This window comes from Leptonychotes weddellii, chromosome 15 (assembly GCF_054177405.1).
Source record: "Leptonychotes weddellii isolate Sample4059 chromosome 15, ASM5417740v2, whole genome shotgun sequence".
In the NCBI taxonomy this organism is placed as follows: Eukaryota; Metazoa; Chordata; class Mammalia; order Carnivora; family Phocidae; genus Leptonychotes; species Leptonychotes weddellii.
In genome coordinates, this window is record NC_138383.1 from 30247894 (window position 1) to 30266451 (window position 18558).

General features: G+C 37.6%; 1 protein-coding gene across 1 annotated transcript in view; it reads right to left on the reverse strand.

Moving 5' to 3' along the window:
• BCAS3 (BCAS3 microtubule associated cell migration factor) overlaps positions 1-18558 on the reverse strand; it is a gene marked incomplete at its 5' end in the record, with an annotated part of 537991 nt that overhangs the window by 395959 nt on the left and 123474 nt on the right. Inside the window, one exon of the mRNA XM_081805976.1 lies at positions 2885-3055. Coding sequence (XP_081662102.1) covers positions 2885-3055 — 171 coding nt within the window. The remainder of the gene's footprint in view (positions 1-2884; positions 3056-18558) is intronic.

Sequence of the window (18558 nt, forward strand, 5' to 3'; positions counted from 1 at the left end):
CTTTATTCTCCATCATTTGGTCTTCTATATCACTAGTTCTCTCTTCTGCCTCATTTATCTTAGCAGTTAGAGCCTCTGTTTTTTATTGCACCTCATTAATAGCCTTTTTGATTTCAACTTGGCTAGATTTTAGTTCTTTTATTTCTCCAGAAAGGGATTATCTAGTATCTTCTATGCTTTTTTCAAGCCCAGCTAGTATCTTTATAATTGTCATTCTGAACTCTAGTTCCGACATCTTACTAATGTCTGTATTGATTAGGTCCCTGGCAGTCGGTACTGCCTCTTGTTCTTTTTTTTGAGGTGAGTTTTTCCATCTTGTCATTTTGTCCAGAGGAAAATAGATGAATGAGAGAACAAAATGCTAAAAGGGTAACAACGATCCCAGAAAAATATACACTAAACAAATCAGAAGAAACCCGAAACTGGGGGGAAAAGAAAGGGAAAAAAAAAAGAAAGAAAGAAAAATTAATATGATCAGGCCAGTGAATAGAACAGAGCCACACACTAGATTTTGAGTGTACTTTGGTCTGTTAGAAGAAAGTGCCTTTCAAAATTTTAAAGAAAGAAAAACTTACATATATATAAAAATAAGGGTAAATACGATGAAGGGATGGAATATGACTGTAAAGATGAAAATTAAAAAAGATTTTAAAAAAGGAATTGATGGGCGCCTGGGTGGCTCATTTGGTTAAGCATCTGCCTTCGGCTCAGGTCATGATCCCAGAGTCCTGGGATCAAGTCCCACATTGGGCTCCCTGTTCAGCAGGGAGTCTGTTTCTCCCTCTCACTCTCCCTCTGTGTTCTCCCTCTCTCTCAAATAATAATGAAATCTTAAACAAATTTTAAAAAGGAATTGATAAGATGTTGGTTGAAAAAGGAAAGAAGAAAAATTCAACTAAAAAAATTTGAAAAAGAAAAAGAAAATTTAAAAGATTAACTTTGAAAGACTAAAGAATCACAGGGAAAAAGCCATGAATTCTATGTGTGCTGGAGTCTTGGCAGTTCTCATTGATTGGTAAACTTGGTCTTGGCTGAACGTTCTTGCTGATCTGGGGGAGGGCCCTGTTGCACTGATTCTCAAATGTCTTTGCCTGAGGCGGAATTGCACCACTCTTGCCAGGGGCCAGGCTAAGTAATCTGCTCGGGTTTGCTCTTTGTAGCTTTCCCTGCAAGATTTCCATACAGCTTTTGAGGACGAGAGTGAAAATGGCGGCCTCCCAATCTCTGGCCCCAGAGGAGCCAAGAGCTCAGGGCCCCACTCCTCAGTGAGCCCTCAGAGAAAAGCAGTCAATCACTCCTGTCTCCCTGGTCTCTGGCTGCACTCCGTGCTCACCTGGCCTGTGACCAAGCATTTCTATCTCTGGCACCTGACCCCGTTTGGAGTCTCCAAACCCAGCAGATTCCTGCAGTGCTCTCCCACGCCGCTCCTCCCGGGGGAGGAAGGGGAGTCTCCCCAGATCTGCACTTGTTGGGTCCCTGCTCAAAGAGTAGTGACCCAACAGTGCCACAGATCATGGTTTATGGCAACCCTGAGCCGAGAGCCCACTCCTCGGCTCCGTCTTTGCAGCTGGCTTCCCCGATCTGATACCTGGGAGCTCTGCCACACTCAGGCACCCCTGGTCTTTCTGTGATCCCCGAGGGTCCTGAGTCCCAGTGAGGGTTCCACCCCCACCCCACCCCCACTTAGCCACTGGAGTGACGTCCCTCAGCAGAGCAGACTTCTAAAAGTTCCAATTTTGTGCTCCGCTGCTCTATCACTGGCCAGTAGCCAGCTGATGGAGGCTCCCTCCCCCCACCATCTATCTTCCTGAATATCGCCTCGAATTCACTTCTCCACACGTCCTACCTTCCAGAAAGTGGTCGCTTTTTTGTTCATAGAATTGCTGCTATTATTTTCTTCGATCTCCTGTTGAATTTGTAGGTGTTCTGAATGGTTTGATAACTATCTAGCTGAATTCCTGGGACCAGAGGAAATTTTTTTTTTTTTAAAGATTTTATTTATTTATTAGAAAGAGAGAGAATGAGAGACAGAGAGCATGAGAAGGAGGAAGGTCAGAGGGAGAAGCAGACTCCCTGCTGAGCAGGGAGCCCGATGCGGGACTCGATCCCAGGACTCCAGGATCATGACCTGAGCCGAAGGCAGTCGCTTAACCAACTGAGCCACCCAGGCGCCCGGACCAGAGGAAATTTAGTTCTCCTACTCCTCCTCCATCTTGCTCCTCTAGTCAATAATTTTTTAAATTCCCTCCAAAATGTGGAAGGTCCTATTGACTGCTTCTATGAGCAAGCCTCTACTTTAAAAATCAATTATTAAAGGGTGCCTGGGTGGTTCAGTCGATTAGGCATCTGCCTTCAGCTCAGGTCATGATCTCGGGGTCCTGGGATTGAGCCCTACATCAGGCTCCCTGATCACGGGGGCGTCTGCTTCTCCTGCTCACTTGGCCCCTATCCCTCAACTCATGTGCTCTCTCTCTCTCAAATAAATAAATAAAATCTTTTAAAAATCAGTTATTAATCTTCTGATATAGGTTACAACAAGCATCATTTTTTAAAAAATTGTATTATGAACAGAACAGTATAAAGAGATATGTAATTATTTATTTGTGAAACAAATGTTCTGATGAAGAGATAACAAGAACTCCTTAGAACCTCAATTTTACCCTCAGGTTTGAAACATTAATAATGTTTGAAATAACAGGTTTTAACATGTTACTCATCATTTCTTGAAAAAAAGAATTCTAATCTGAAATAACCTCAATTGCTAGAATTCTAAATTAATAATCTCCAAGGCCAAGTGCATTTGGCTGTTCTTGATCACAAACGATATTCTTAGTCACCCCATCCTTTGCAGAAAAAGGACATTACCTGTATCAGAAGTTCTTACCTGGCCCTCTCCAACTGTTTCGGTGTCAATTACTGTGATGATGCCTGGAACCAAAGGACTCCGCCTGGAATTACTATGGAGGGCAACATCGTCTTCAGTCACACCTGAAGGCAGTGTGCCTGTCAGCTGAGTCACCACTTTCCCAACCATTGTCAAGCCAGTTTTCAATGTCTATACAATGAAATGTAAAACATATGACTTCACATCAGTATTTGGATTTTAAACAGAAATATGCATCTTGTTAATTCTCCTACCTTTTAAATTCCTTATTCTCTTACAAGCCTATATATAGCAGTGAACTGTCACAGAAATTCAGTCTGACTTTTCATATGATCTTAAATTTTAGTTAGAAAATCAGTATTAATTTGAGTGAATGCTGTCAGTAGAATCCCCAAAGTCAGCATAGTGAGAATAAAGCCATAAGCAAATAATTTTTTTTAAAGCCATAAGTAAATCATTAAAGAGCTTTGTTTCACATGAGGGAACAATTATATTTTTATTTAAAAAAAATATTTCTTCTCTCCCCTCTTCTTTTTTTTTTTTTTAAGGTTTTATTTATTTATTTGACAGAGAGAGACATAGCGAGAGCAGGAACACAAGCAGGGGGAGTGGGAGAGGGAGAAGCAGGCTTCCCGCCGAGCAGGGAGCCCGATGTGGGACTTGATCCCAGGATCCTGGGATCATGACCTGAGCCGAAGGCAGACGCTTAACGACTGAGCCACCCAGGCGCCCCCTCTCCCCTCTTCTTAATGAATATAACAATGGCAAGATTTCATTCTTTTTGATGGCTGAATAATATCCCATTGTGTATATATACCACATCTTCTTTATCCATTCATGAGTCAATGGACATTTGGACTCTTTCCATAATTTGGCTATTGTTGATAGTGCTGCTATAAACACCGGGGTGTGTGTGCCCCCTTCAAATCAGAATTTTTTGTACCCTTTGGGTAAAAACCCCCTAGTAGTGCAATTGCTGGATCATAGGGTAGTTCTATTTTTAACTTTTTGAGGAATCTCCATACTGTTTTCTACAGTGGTTGTACCAGTTCACATTCCCAACAACAGTCTAAGCGGGTTCGCCTTATTCCACATCTTCACCGACATCTGTTATTATTTTTTGAAATATTATAAATCTAATTTTAAATCTATTTCTTAGCATGAAAAAGCCTTACCAATGGTAGAATGCCATTCCACCAGTGGTAGAATGAAAAAGACTATGCTTCCAAAGTAAATCTATAATATGTTGTTATATAATATTGTGCATCAAGATCAGGCATGTAGATACCTATTCCTATGCCACAGCCACACATCACAGGTGGGCCAGACAAGAGCCCCACATACTCCCATGTCACAGCCACAGCCCTACCAGAGTAGGTGGACAGACAGGTGCAGCTCACACAGGAGATACCCCTTGAGCACCTGGCACTGGTGGCTAGGAAGGATAAGTGCTTCTGAGCCCCACAAGCTATCTCCTACAAAGGCCACTCCTTCAAGACTGCTAGAGGTAGCTGATGTGCCTAATACATAGAAACAAACACAGAAAGGCAAAATGAGAAGACAGAGGAGTATGTTCCAAAGAACAAGACAAAAGCTCAGGAAAAGACCTTAATAAAATGAGATAAGCAAGAGAGTTCAAAATAATGGTCATAGAGATGCCCACCAAACTCAGAATGAATGAATGAACACAGTGAAAACTTCAACAAAATGAGAGAAAATATTAAAAAGTATCAAATAGAAGTTACAGAGCTGAAAAATATATAAACTTAACTGAAAAATACCCTAGAGGGGTTCAACAGCAGACTAAATGAAACAGATCAGTGAGATAGAAGGCAAAACAATGGAACTCACTCAGACAAAGGAGCAAAAAGAAAAAAGATTTAAAAAATGAAAACCTTCGGAGAATTTCAAGCAGAACAACATTCACATTATAGGGTTCCCAGAGGAGAAGAAAGAAAAGGCCAGAAAAATTATTTTTAAAAAATAATAGCTGAAAATATCCCTAATCTGGGGAAGTAAACAGGCATACGGGGGGAACCCTGGAGAGTTCCAAATAAGACAAACCCAAAGAGATCCACACCAAGATACATTATAATTAAAAGGGTAAAATTAAAGAGAGAATCCTAAAGGCATCAAAAGAAATACATACAAGGAAACCATATAAGACTATCAAGATTTTTCAGCAGAAACTTTACAGGTCAGAACAGAGTGGCATGACATATTCGAAGTGCTAAAAGGAAAAAACTTCCAACCAAGAATTCTCTACCCAGCGAATTGAAGGGGAGGATGCCTGGGTGGCTCAGTTGGTTAAGTGACTGCCTTCAGCTCAGGTCATGATCCCAGAGTCCTGGGATCGAGTCCCACATCAGGGTCCCAGCTCAGTGGGGAGCCTGCTTCTCCCTCTGATCCTCTCCCCTCTCATGCTGTTTCTCTCTCTTGCTCTCTCAAATAAATAAATAAATAAAATCTTTAAAAAAAAAAAAAAAAAGAATTGAAGGGGAAATAAGAATTTTCCAGATAAGCAAAAACTAAAGGAGTTTATTCTTGCTAAAATGGCCTTACAAGAAATGTTAAAGGTACTTCTTTAAGCTAAAAAGAAATATTTAATATTTCATAACAAGGAAAAATACAAAAGTAAAACTCTCATTGGAAAAGATAAATCTATAGTACAGACAGTGGATCAATCACTTATAAAGCAAGCATGAAGGCTAAAAGAGAATAGTAGTAAAATTAAAACTACAGGGGTGCCTGGGTGGCTCAGTCGTTAAGCGTCTGCCTTAGGATCAGGTCATGATCCCAGGGTCCTGGGATCGAGCCCCACATCGGGCTCCCCTGCAGGGAGCCTGTTTTCCCTCTCCCATTCCCCCTGCCTATGTTCCCTCTCTCGCTGTGTCTCTCTGTCAAATAAATAAAATCTTTTAAAAAAATTAAAACTACAATTGGTTAAGGGATGCATAAAATAAATGATGTAAAATGTGACATCAACATTACCCTGATACCAAAACCAGATAAGGACACTATGAGAAAGGGATATTACATGCCAATATCCCTGACAAACAAATATGCAAAAATCCGTAACAAAATATTAGCAAACCAAATTCAAAAACACATTAAAAGGATCATATACCATGATCAAGTAGGATTTATTCCAGAGATGCTAGGATGGTTCAACATCCACAAATCAATGTGGTACACCATTTTAACAAAATGAGGGATAAAAATCTTATGATCATTTCAATAGATGCAGAAAAAACATTTGACAAAATTCAACCTCCATTTATGATAAAAACTTACAACAAAGTGGGTATAAAGGGTACATACCTCAACAAAGTAAAGGCCCTGTATGATAAACTCATAACTAGTATCATACTTAATAGTGAAAAACTGAAAGCTTGTCCTTTAAAATTGGGAACAAGATCAGAATTCCACTTTCTCCACTGTTATTCAACATAGCATTGGAGGTCCTAACCACACCAATCAGGCAAGAAAAAGAAAAAAAAGGCATCCAAATCAGAAAAAGAAGTGGTAAAATCATCACTATTTGCAGATACACAGAAAACCTCCATCAAAAAACTGTTAGAACTAATAAACAAATTCAGTAAAGTTGCAGAATACAAAATCAATATACAGAAATCTGTGGTGTTTCTATACACTAATAACAAACTATCAGAAGAAGAAATTAAGAAAGCAATGGCATTCACAACATCATCAAAAAGAATAAAATACCTAGGAATGAATTTAACCAGGGAGGTGAAAGCCACATACACTGATGAAAGAAACTGAAGAAGAAACAAATAAATGGAAAGACAGTCCATGTTCATGGATTGGAAGAATTTACACTGTTTAAATGTCCATACTACCCAACGCAATCTACAGATTCAATGCAATCCCTACCAAAATTCCAGTGGCATTTTTCACAGAACTAGAACAAATAATTCTAAAATTTGAATGGAACCATAAAAGACCCAGAATAGCCAAAGCAAACTTGAGAAAGAACAAAGCTAAAGGTATCATGGTCCCTTATTTCAAACTATACTACAAACCTATAGTAATCAAGACAGTATGATACTGGCATAAAAAACACACACATATCCATGGAACAAAATCAATAGCTGAGAAATAACTCCCCAAGTATACAATTAATTTGTAACAAGGAGGCCAAAAACATACACAGCGCAGAAAGGGCAGTCTCTTCAATAAATGGTTCTGGGAAAACTGGACAGTTATGCAATGGAATGAAACTAGACTTACAGATGTATTTGTGGACCTGACTCCAAAAGCAAGGGAAACAAAAGCAAAAATAAACAAATGGGACTCTATCAAACTGAAAAACTTCTGCACAGCACAGGAAACCATCATCGAAATGAAAAGGCTTAATGGAAGAAGACATTTGCAAATCATATATCTGATACAAAACCAAAATACATAAAGAATTCATACAACTCAGCAACAACGATAACAACAATAACAAAAAAATAAAATAAAAAAATGAGCAGAGGATCTGAACAGACATTTTTCCAAAGAAGATACAGAGATGGTCAAAAGACATGAAAAGATGTTCAACATCACTAATCAGCAGGGAAATGCAAATCAAAACCATGATGAGTTATCACTTCACACCTGTTAGAATGACTATTATAAAAAAAAAAATAAGACAAATAGCAAGTGCTGGAGAGGATGTGGAGAAAAAAGAACCCTTGTTAGCTGTCGGTAGGAATGTAAACTGGTGCAACCAGTATGGAAAACAGTATGGAGATTCCTCAAAAAGTTAAGAATAGATCCACCATATGATCCAGGTATTCTACTTCTGGGTATTTACTCAAAGAACAGGAAAACACAAATTCAAAAAGATATATACACCCCTATGTTCACTGCAGCATTATTTACAATAGCCAAGATATGGAAACAACCTAAGTGTCCACTGATAGATGAATGGATAAAGAGGATGTGTTATATATATAATATATATATATTATATATATTATATATATAACAGAAAACTACTTAACTACACAGAATGAAATACTGCCATTTGTGACAACATGGATGGACCTTGAGGTTATTGGGCAAGGGAGATAAGTCAGATAGAGAAAGACAAATACCATTTGATTTCATTTATATATGGAATCTAAAAAAACAAACAAAAGAATATAAAAAAGATTCACAGAGAATGGATTGATGGTTACCAGACGGGAAGGTGACTGGGAGGTGGCAAATGGGTGAAGGAAGTCAATTTGATGGTGATGAATGGTGACTAGACTTTTGGTGGTAATCATTTTGTAGTACATACAGATGTCAAATTATAATGTACACATAAAATGTATATGTTATATACCAATTTTACCTCAATTAAAAAAAAAAGATTTGGCATGTGGAAATAGTCTCCATCCAAGATACCAATCACTAGATGAATAAAACATCACAAAAGATTAGCTAAGAAGGTTCTTTTTTCTCTGGTAACAGAAAACAATTCAATGTAATGCTTCTAATATACTATTTCAATTAAAGACAACTTAAGATGTTTTATAATTACATTTTAGTTCCATTTCATTCAAAGGATAAAGACAAAACTAACTCCTGTGAGTTTTTTCTTTTATGTGAATCTTATCTGATTACTGCTATTTGCATTAACAAACAATAATGTTAAAGTAATGGGTTTTTGTGGGGTTTTTGTCCCACAAAGAGAAAAAAACTAAAAGAAAGAGAAAAGCACGTAATTCATAAATACCTAAAAAAGATTTAACCAGCAGAGTGAAAAGAAGTAATCTAGATTACATGGACATATCAAAAATTATGTAGAATACACACATTCAGAAATAATTTTTTTCCAATTCTCAAATTGTGAGAAAAATTTTTATTAAAATACTGCAAACTAATCTTTAATGAAATGACTCTCTTTTCAGAATAATCATGGAGAATATGCTCACCTATATTCTGGCATATGCTATAGCTAAATTTTAAAATGAAAATTATTATAGACATGTTATTTCAAATACTGTTTCATAAAAGATAGGCAAAGAAGGGACAGGCCTAAATGTGATTTAAGCAACAATCAGATTGGAATTAATAAGGAAATGTATTTTCCAAGGAAATTTTCCATTAAAATACCATATAACTAACACTAGCAATATATGTATTATTTTACTGTAGTATGTCCCGTGGAATCTTTACTGTGAACTTGTCAAGGATCTTAACATAAATGATCTCTACAGATTTCTTCGAACACCTCAGGTTTATAGAAGAGAAAATTGAGGCTACAGAAGTTAAGTAAAACAGCAGCTCAAACAGCTAGCCAATGACAAAGCCAGAATTCAATCAATTCAATTCAATTAGACTGTCTATCTCCAAAGCCTGATTTCAACCACCATCCAGTATTGCCTTGTATTCTATTCCTGTTACTACTTGTGATCTCACACTTCATGAATTCAGAACACAGATGTAGACGGGGTGGGGGGGGGAGGGGGATAGGGAAAAATGAAGACTATAATAGTGTGTCCTAATAAATACTTAAATAAAATGACCATCAAAGCCATTTGCTGAACTCAAGCAAAAAGATATAACTTACTGCTGACTGAAACCATGAAAAAGCCACAAATCAATTGTAATTCTTCTGTTTAGCGCTAAAAACTCAAACTGCAGTGATTATAAAACACATTAGCATTCCTCAGTTAGCAGCCAAACATTTTTTCAATAATTCACAAGAATGACTTACACAAAGTCTGTTAGAGCGTTGTCAAGAAGGTCTCTGAAGGACCAACAAAATCAGGCGCCACTGTGTACTGATGTCAAAGCTGGCTAGGAAGCCTGATTAACCTCTGAGATGCCTCAGCTGCAGTATTCCATCAATGCTAATGGAGATGCTCCCACTTAAACAGAGCTATCCCTTTGTCAAAGGAATTCGCCCTTCAGGTTTAAAGTCTGGTTGTATATCCTCCCCATTTGCCCTTGAGCCTATTATTTCATGCTTTTATATCAATGAATAGGAATAAAACTAAAAGAACTGGAGCACACAGAAAGTGGGAAGAAGTGTACCAAAGAGACCACAAGATAAAAGGAAAAGTCAATATAAGAGAACTAGGAAAAAAAACTCCAGAAAGGGGGAAAACAGAGTAGTATATTTCACCGTCAAAGGCTCACATCACATGAAGAGTTATTGATAATTCTCACACACATACACCAAGAAAACTTACAACTACCATTTTATTAGTGGACAAAAATCTAAACCCAAAACTTAACAGTCATCAAATCTGCACTTTGTATAGTAAGTGACAAGATAGCACTACCTATCATAGCTCATTAACTTTCAAAATAAGGTATAATGCAGGGGGTGAAAGGGATCCTGGAAGTTTCCTGCATCAGCAAAGACCTTTGCTTCTAGAAGAAATTTGTTTCCATGTTAGAATCAAACACACTGATAAGAACTAGTGTCCAGAAGAAATATATAATGTTATTCAATAGTGTTCACATACCATATTTAGATACCTAAATCACCTCAGAGTAATTAGTCTTTTGATTAGATTTTAGCCAAAAGAGCCTGTACATACCTGAGGAGTCCCTCGACATACCAAAAAGGATGAAGACCCAGTAAAAATTAGAAATTAAAAAAATCTAATTTGGCCAAAGGGAGAATATTAAATTAGACTGAGTGTCTTCACAGTCTGAGGTAGCTAAAAAGTTTATTATCCTGACAAATCTTAACAAGAGTTATTCACAGAACTAAATTTTATCTTGTAGGAGAGCTGAATGTAAGGCTACACCAACTACGTCAGATAGTCCACCCTGACCAAAAATTCAAATGAGCATGGTACTTATTCTGTTCTGTGCAGACAGATTTGCCAAAGGGTCACTAGTCATCTTTAACCTTTCTCATGTCATATCAGTTGTCTTCCCTGTCCATTAGCGCTAATGGTGCTGCTCTCACAAAAGCTGTTAGTTGTCATTAAGAAGTTATCAGATAACCAGGGAAAAAAGGAGGCATTTTTATTAAATCAATTTACCACACTGGCATTAGAACACATTAAAAGGAATAATCAAATAGGACAGATATATGGTAATTAGGAAATACGGACCAAGATTTTATAAATGTATCAAAATAATGCAATTTGAATTATTTCAGTTTTAAACTTTTCCCCTTAGCACTGCCACAGAGAATTCATCACCATTATATTCTAAAGAAAGCCACATAAATTATTTGGAAAAGCAAAGGGAAAAATCTAAAAATATAAAGATTAATTTTAAGTGCTATCTGAAAATCCAGAGACTATAAAAAAGATTATTTCCTCTAAGGAGACTCAAGTACATACACAATTAATATATTTGTACTTAAAACTATATGGTGAGACAAAAAATAAGAATAAAAATTTAATAATTAATCCTTCTATATAACAAAGCAGTTAATCTCTATGGAGTCATATAAGCAGGTGTCATCAGTGAGAGAAAAATATTAATGATTACTCTTTGAGAAAAAGTGATTTAACAAGCAAAGTGAATATTTTAAGATTAGTATTTTTTTTTTTTTAAAGATTTTATGTATTTATTTGACAGAGAGAGACACAGCGAGAGAGGGAACGCAAGCAGGGGGAATGGGAGAGGGAGAAGCAGGCCTCCCGCAGAGCAGGGAGCCCGATGTGGGGCTCGATCCCAGGACCCTGGGACCACGACCTGAGCCGAAGGCAGACGCCCAATGACTGAGCCACCCAGGCGCCCCTAAAATTAGTATTTTCTTAAGGAGGACATACTACATGGCTTTTTAAACATTTTCATGTTATATCTCAAAAAAATGTATTATCTAGAAATGATAAAAATGGTAAGAAATATCAAGAAATTTTATTTTCTATTTTCAATAATGGCAGGCTAGGTAAATCAGGTCAACCCTACCAAAGAAAACAAGCAGGGTAACTGGGGAGAATTTTTTTTTCAACTCTGCTTAAAGGTACTAAATATTTAACAAGATAGTAAAGAGTTACTAGATCCAAATCCAAAAGAACAAGAAAATCCAGACATGTGAGCAGGATAGTTAGGCCTAGATGCATCTCATGATTCTAGAGGAGGCTTCTAAGAGACTGAGTGGTGCTTTTGATGGACTTGTGGTACTAGGTGGTCATGTCCAAGGAAGTCTACCTGGTGACTTTCAAACCTCCATGTTTTGTTTGTTTGTTTTGTTTTGTTTTAAATATTTATTTTATTTTTTTCTTTAAAGATTTTATTTATTTATTTATTTATTAGAAAGCGAGCGAGAGAGAAACAGCATGAGAGGGGAGAGGGTCAGAGGGAGAAGCAGGCTCCCCGCTGAGCCGGGAGCCCGATGTGGGACTCGATCCCAGGACTCCGAGATCATGACCTGAGCCGAAGGCAGACCCTTAACCGACTGAGCCACCCAGGTGCCCGAAAGGGGAACCCTCTTTCACTATTAGATTTTATTTATTTATTTGAAAGAGAGAATGAGAGAGAGCATGAGAGGGAAGAGGGTCAGAGGGAGAAGCAGACTCCCCGCCGAGCAGGGAGCCCGACGCGGGACTCGATCCCGGGACTCCAGGATCATGACCTGAGCCGAAGGCAGTCGCTTAACCAACTGAGCCACCCAGGCACCCTAAACCTCCATCTTTTTGGCTAAGACACAAAGGAATATACAACAGAAATAAGAGAAAACCTGTAGCAATCAGGATCTCATAGCTATTTCAGGTGAGCTTTATTTAAATAATTTAATTAACTCAATCCCTGAAATTGGAATTAGAGGATCCAAGACTGACAGTGCCGCCAAACTCTGGTACCTCAAACTCAAAACTGATTCTAGGTTCACAACATCAAAAACTAAGGTGACTAACATAAAATTTAAAAATTAAATTAAATTAAAAAAAAATTCTGGCAAACAAGGAGTCAAGACATCATTAGTGACAACCAGCAAAAATAACAAACAATAAAAATACCCCCAAAAGAAGCCAGACACTGGAGTTATCGGAAACAGACTTTAAAATAACCGTGCTTAGTACATTTAAAGAGTTTGGTACTTTGAGATAAAACTGAATTCTAGAGAACCAGAAACTATCACTATTTACTAAAAGATTTTATCAATGTATATATGTTTGATTTTATCAAGCCCAAAAAGTATATATATTAAGATAATCATATAATTGTTCTCCTTTTATTCTGTTCATGTAGCAAATTATATTCATTGATTTTGAGTAATAAGGCAGCCTGTATTGGAATTATCCCACTGGATTGTGACATTATCCTTACAATACATGTTTAATTTTTTTCTGCTAATATTTTGCTTAGGATTTTTCATATTCATGAGTAAGAGAGGACTATAGTTTTCCTTTTTCATAATGCTCTTGTCAAGTTTCAGTATCAAGGTGGTCCTGCATCATAAAATAAGATTAGGCACTATTTGACTCTTTTATTCTATGGAGGAGTCTTTGTAATACTGCCATTGTTCACTCTTAAATGTGAGCATTCTCTGGAGAAGGTTTCTAGGTCTTTGGTGAGATTCTTCTTTTCTTAGTAAACTTTTTTATTCCCTTATACAGAAAAGTACAGGAATTATAAGTGTATATCATGATGAATTTTCACAAGTGAATATGCTAATAGAAGTATAATACATAATGTAATAGTAACAAACACAAAAAATATATTTATAATTACACTACTTAATTAGAGAAGTCATTTTGATGTACTTATCATGGAAAACTGCAACTACTTTATACCTCAGAAGGCTAATTTACCCACAAAGTTTCTTATATCTAATAACTTATTAGGAGAAATTATCATTTGGGAGGTAAAATCATCTCAACTTTCCAATCTTTCCAATATATAATATCCACATCTTGGAAGTGAAATGAAGGATCATTCTATTTCTGGGAAAATAACTAAATACTAAACACTAATACTAAATACCAAAATAATTTAATATTTTTAAAAGAAATCTCAAAATATTCATGGTAATGCAAGAGTCCATAAGTACATAAACATTATATAAGAAAAATGTTTTCAAAAATATTTCATGGCATGGGGCGCCTGGGTGGCTCAGTCAGTTAAGCATCTGCCTTCGACTCAGGTCTTGATCCCAAGGTCCTCGGATTGAGCCCCAGACCGGGCTCTCTGCTCATCGGGGAGTCTGTTTCTCCCTCTCCCTCTGCCCCTCCCCTTGCTCCTGCTCTCTCTCTCTCTCAGATAAATAAAATCTTTAAAAAATATTTCATGTAAGTTACACATAAGATAAAAAAAAAAAGCAGTATGTAGGGGCGCCTGGGTAGTGCAGTCAATTAAGCATCCGACTCTTGGTTTAGGGTCAGGTCATGATCTTAGGGTCATGGGATCGAGCCCCATCTCGGGCTCTGCACTCAGCATGGCATCTGCTTGAGACTCTCTCCCTCTCCTTCTGTCCTTCCCCCTCTCAAATAAATAAATAAATCTTAAAAAAAAAAAAAGAGGTGTATAATATATGACTGGATTTAACTATCCAGTAAGTCCAAAAAGACTATCAAGAAATAGGTGACTTTACAGCAGAAGAATGAAACTGGACCATTTCCTTACACCACACACAAAAATAGACTCAAAATGAATGAAAGACCTAAATGTGAGACAGCAGTCCATCAAAATCCTAGAGGAGAACACAGGCAGCAACCTCTTCGACCTCAGCCGCAGCAACTTCTTCTTAGAAACATCACCAAAGGCAAGGGAAGCAACGGCAAAAATAAACTACTGGGACTTCATGAAGATAAAAAGCTTTTGCACAGCAAAGGAAACAGTCAACAAAACCAAAAGACGACAGAATGGGAGAAGATTTTTGCAAATGACATATCAGATAAAGGGCTAGTATCCAAAATCTATAAAGAACTTATCAAACTCAACACCCAAAGATCAAATAAGCCAATCAAGAAATGGGCAGAAGACACGAACAGACATTTCTGCAAAGAAGACATCCAAATGGCCAACAGACACATGAAAATGTGCTCAACATCACTTGGCATCAGGGAAATACGAATCAAAACCTCAATGAGATACCACCTCACACCAGTCAGAATGGCTAAAATTAACAAGTCAGGAAACGACAGATGCTGGCGAGGATGCAGAGAAAGGGGAACCCTCCTACACTGTTGGTGGGAATGCAAGCTGGTGCAGCCACTCTGGAAAACAGTATGGAGGTTCCTCAAAAAGTTGAAAATAGAGCTACCCTACGACCCAGCAATTGCACTACTGGGTATTTACCCCAAAGATACACATGTAGTGATCCAAAGGGGTTTGTGCACCCCAATGTTTATAGCAACAATGTCTACAATAGCCAAACTATGGAAAGAGCCTAGATGTCCAATCAACAGATGAATGGATAAAGAAGATGTGGTATATAGGGCGCCTGGGTGGCTCAGTCGGTTAAGCGACTGCCTTCGGCTCAGGTCATGATCCTGGAGTCCCGGGATCGAGTCCCGCATCGGGCTCCCTGCTCGGCGGGGGGTCTGCTTCTCCCTCTGACCCTCTTCCCTCTTGTGCTGTCTCTCATTCTCTCTCTCAAATAAATAAATAAAATCTTAAAAAAAAAAAAAGAAGATGTGGTATATATATACAATGGAATATTATGCAACCATCAAAAAAAATGAAATCTTGCCATTTGCAACGACATGGATGGAACTAGAGGGTATTATGCTAAGCCAAATAAGTCAAAAAGAGAAAGAGAAGTATCATATGATCTCACTGATATGAGGAATTTGAGAAACAAGACAGAGGACCATAGGGGAAGGGAGGAAAAAATGAAACAAGATGAAACCAGAGAGGGAGACAAATCATAAGAGACTCTTAATCTCAGGAAACAAACTAAGGGTTGCTGGAGTGGAGGGGGGTGGGAGGGATGGAGTGGCTGGGTGATGGACACTGGGGAGGGTATGTGCTATGGTGAGCGCTGTGAATTGTGTAAGATTGATGAATCACAGACCTGTACCTGTGTAACAAATAATACATTATATGTTAAAAAAGAAGAAGAAGAAGAAGAAGGAGAAGAAGATAGTAGAAAGGAAAAATGAAGGGGGGGGATCAGAGTGGGAGACGAACCATGAGAGACTATGGACTCTGAGAAACAAACTGAGGGTTTTAGAGGGGAGGGGGTTGGGGGGATGGGTTAGGCCAGTGATGGGTATTAATGAGGTCACGTATTGCATGGAGCACTGGGTGTTATATGCAAACAATGAATCATGGAACACTACATCAAAAACTAATGATGTAATGTATGGTGACTAACATAACATAATAAAATTAAATTAAAAAAAAAAAGAAATAGGTGACTTTACAGATGGCTAACAAACACATGGAAAAATGCTCAATATAACTCATCATTAGGGAAATACAAATCAAAACCACAATGAGATACCACCTCACACCGGTCAGAATGCCTAAAATTAACAACACAGGAAACAACAGGGTTGGTGAGGATGTGGAGAAAAGGGAACCCTCTTAACACTGTTGATGGGAATGCAAACTGGTGCAGCCACTCTGGAAAACAGTATGGAGGTTCCTCACAAAGTTAAAAATAGAGCTACCCTATGACCCGGCAATTGCACTACTAGGTATTTACCCAAAGAACACAAAATACTGATTTGAAGGGGCACATGCACCCCAACGTTTATAGCAGCATTATCAACAATAGCCAAATTATGAAAAGAGCCCAAAATGTCCATTAACTAATGAATGGATAAAGAAGATGTGGAACAGGGGCACCTGGGTGGCTCAGTCGGTTAAGCGTCTGCCTTCAGCTCAGATCATGATCCCAGGGTCCTGGGATCAAGCCCCACATCGGGCTCCCTGCTCAGTGGGAAGCCTGCTTCTCCCTCTCCCACTCCCCCTGCTTGTGTTCCCTCTCTCACTGTCTCTCTCTCTGTCAAATAAATAAATAAAATCTTTAAAAAAAAAAAAAGATGTGGAACATATGCACAATGGAATATTACTTCGGCATAAAAAAAGAATGAGTCTTGCCATTTGCAGTGAGGTGGATGGAACTAGAGAAAGAGAGAGTAAAGAAAAGAAAGAAAGAAAGAAAAGAAAGAAAGAAAGAAAGAAAGAAAGAAAGAAAGAAAGAAAGAAAGAAAGAAAGAAAAAAGAAAGGAAGGAAGGAAGGAAGGAAAGAAAGAAAGAAAAGAAAAAGAAAGAAAGAAAGAAAAAAAGAAAGAAAGAAAGAAATGGGTGACTTTTTTTTATGTCCGTGGTTTTATTTTTACTTCATTTTGTAAATTTATAAACAGGAGCATGAATAAGCATTAAAATCAGACAAAAGCAAGTAAACAAAAATTAAATATTAACTACTTTATTCAAGAGTTAATGGCAGAATTTTATCAACTGCTAGAGCTAACAATGAATTTCAGTCAACACCAATTTCATTAGGGACCAACTGCCTCTGGAAATTGATGGGATTAAAGTGTTGTCATCATCGTCATTTTTGAGAGTTTAAATATTCGAGACATGAACTTATCCCTCACAGTTCCCAACACGTGGTGTAGAAAACTGGGGAGTTCACACTTGTTCTTTTCAAAGCATATTAAGTCTAACCTCATTCCAGCATGACCACATTCAGCTAACAGTTAAACAGCAAAAACGGTTACTGCATGAAGCAGGTCACTTTCCTTTTATGTAGGCACACAAACACGTGATAGCAAAGCAGAGCTGAAAAGTTGTCCTCCATCACGTAAGTGAAAATTATTCAAATGATAATACAATGAGCTATCCTGATGGAAGTATACAGCACAGATAAATCTGAAAGGACTCTTAATACTTGAGAACTAGATCTCATTGGTATATTTTGTGGATCTATTATAAACTAACTGAATAACACTGATGCTGGCTAATTACTGTCTCAGATTTCTCTTCTTTGAAATAACCATGGTAATTCTTGCTTACACAATGGAGGAAAGTATGCAATTTTTATGAAGATTCTAAAATCTAAAATACACAGTGCTGTAAGCATAAAGACATTCCGCATTTCCTTTCTGAGTAAAAAATATGTAATGCTTCTCTCATCAAACCTAGGAACACATTCTAAAGTCCATCATGTAAGCACTTGTGATCAATCTTGAAGTATTTTTGTATTTGTTTTACACAAAACAGTGTGACCTTTCATTCCCTCTCTGTGGTTTGCTTTAAACTGTTGTTCTTTTCTGAATAGTTGTGCTTTTTATTACATGCTGTCATTTAGATTCACTATGTCATCCCTATTATTAGAATTGTTTTGTTGTATACTTCACAATTCAAAAGGATAGTGATTATAAGAATACCTTATAATCAGCATAAAGTTTGCGAGCCATCATCAGAATTAATCCTCGCACACACACAGAAAGAACTCACTTGACAAACACGCAGGGGGCAGCCCTGTGACATGAAAGAGTCTTTGAATGTGCCAGGGGTTTAACTTAAGTTTTCTTAAGGAATAATATTCTTTTTACGTCAAGAAGATTCATAAATGTTCAAACATACAAAAAGATGTCAGTATAGGTAGAATGATGCAACGCAGAGAAAAAGAACCCAGAAGTCAGTACTGAAAACATACAAAGCTTCTAAGTAGGGATCCAAAGGGGTACGTGCACCCCGATGTTTATAGCAGCAATGTCCACAATAGCCAAACTGTGGAAAGAGCCAAGATGTCCATCGACAGATGACTGGATAAAGAAGATGTGGTATATATATACAATGGAATATTA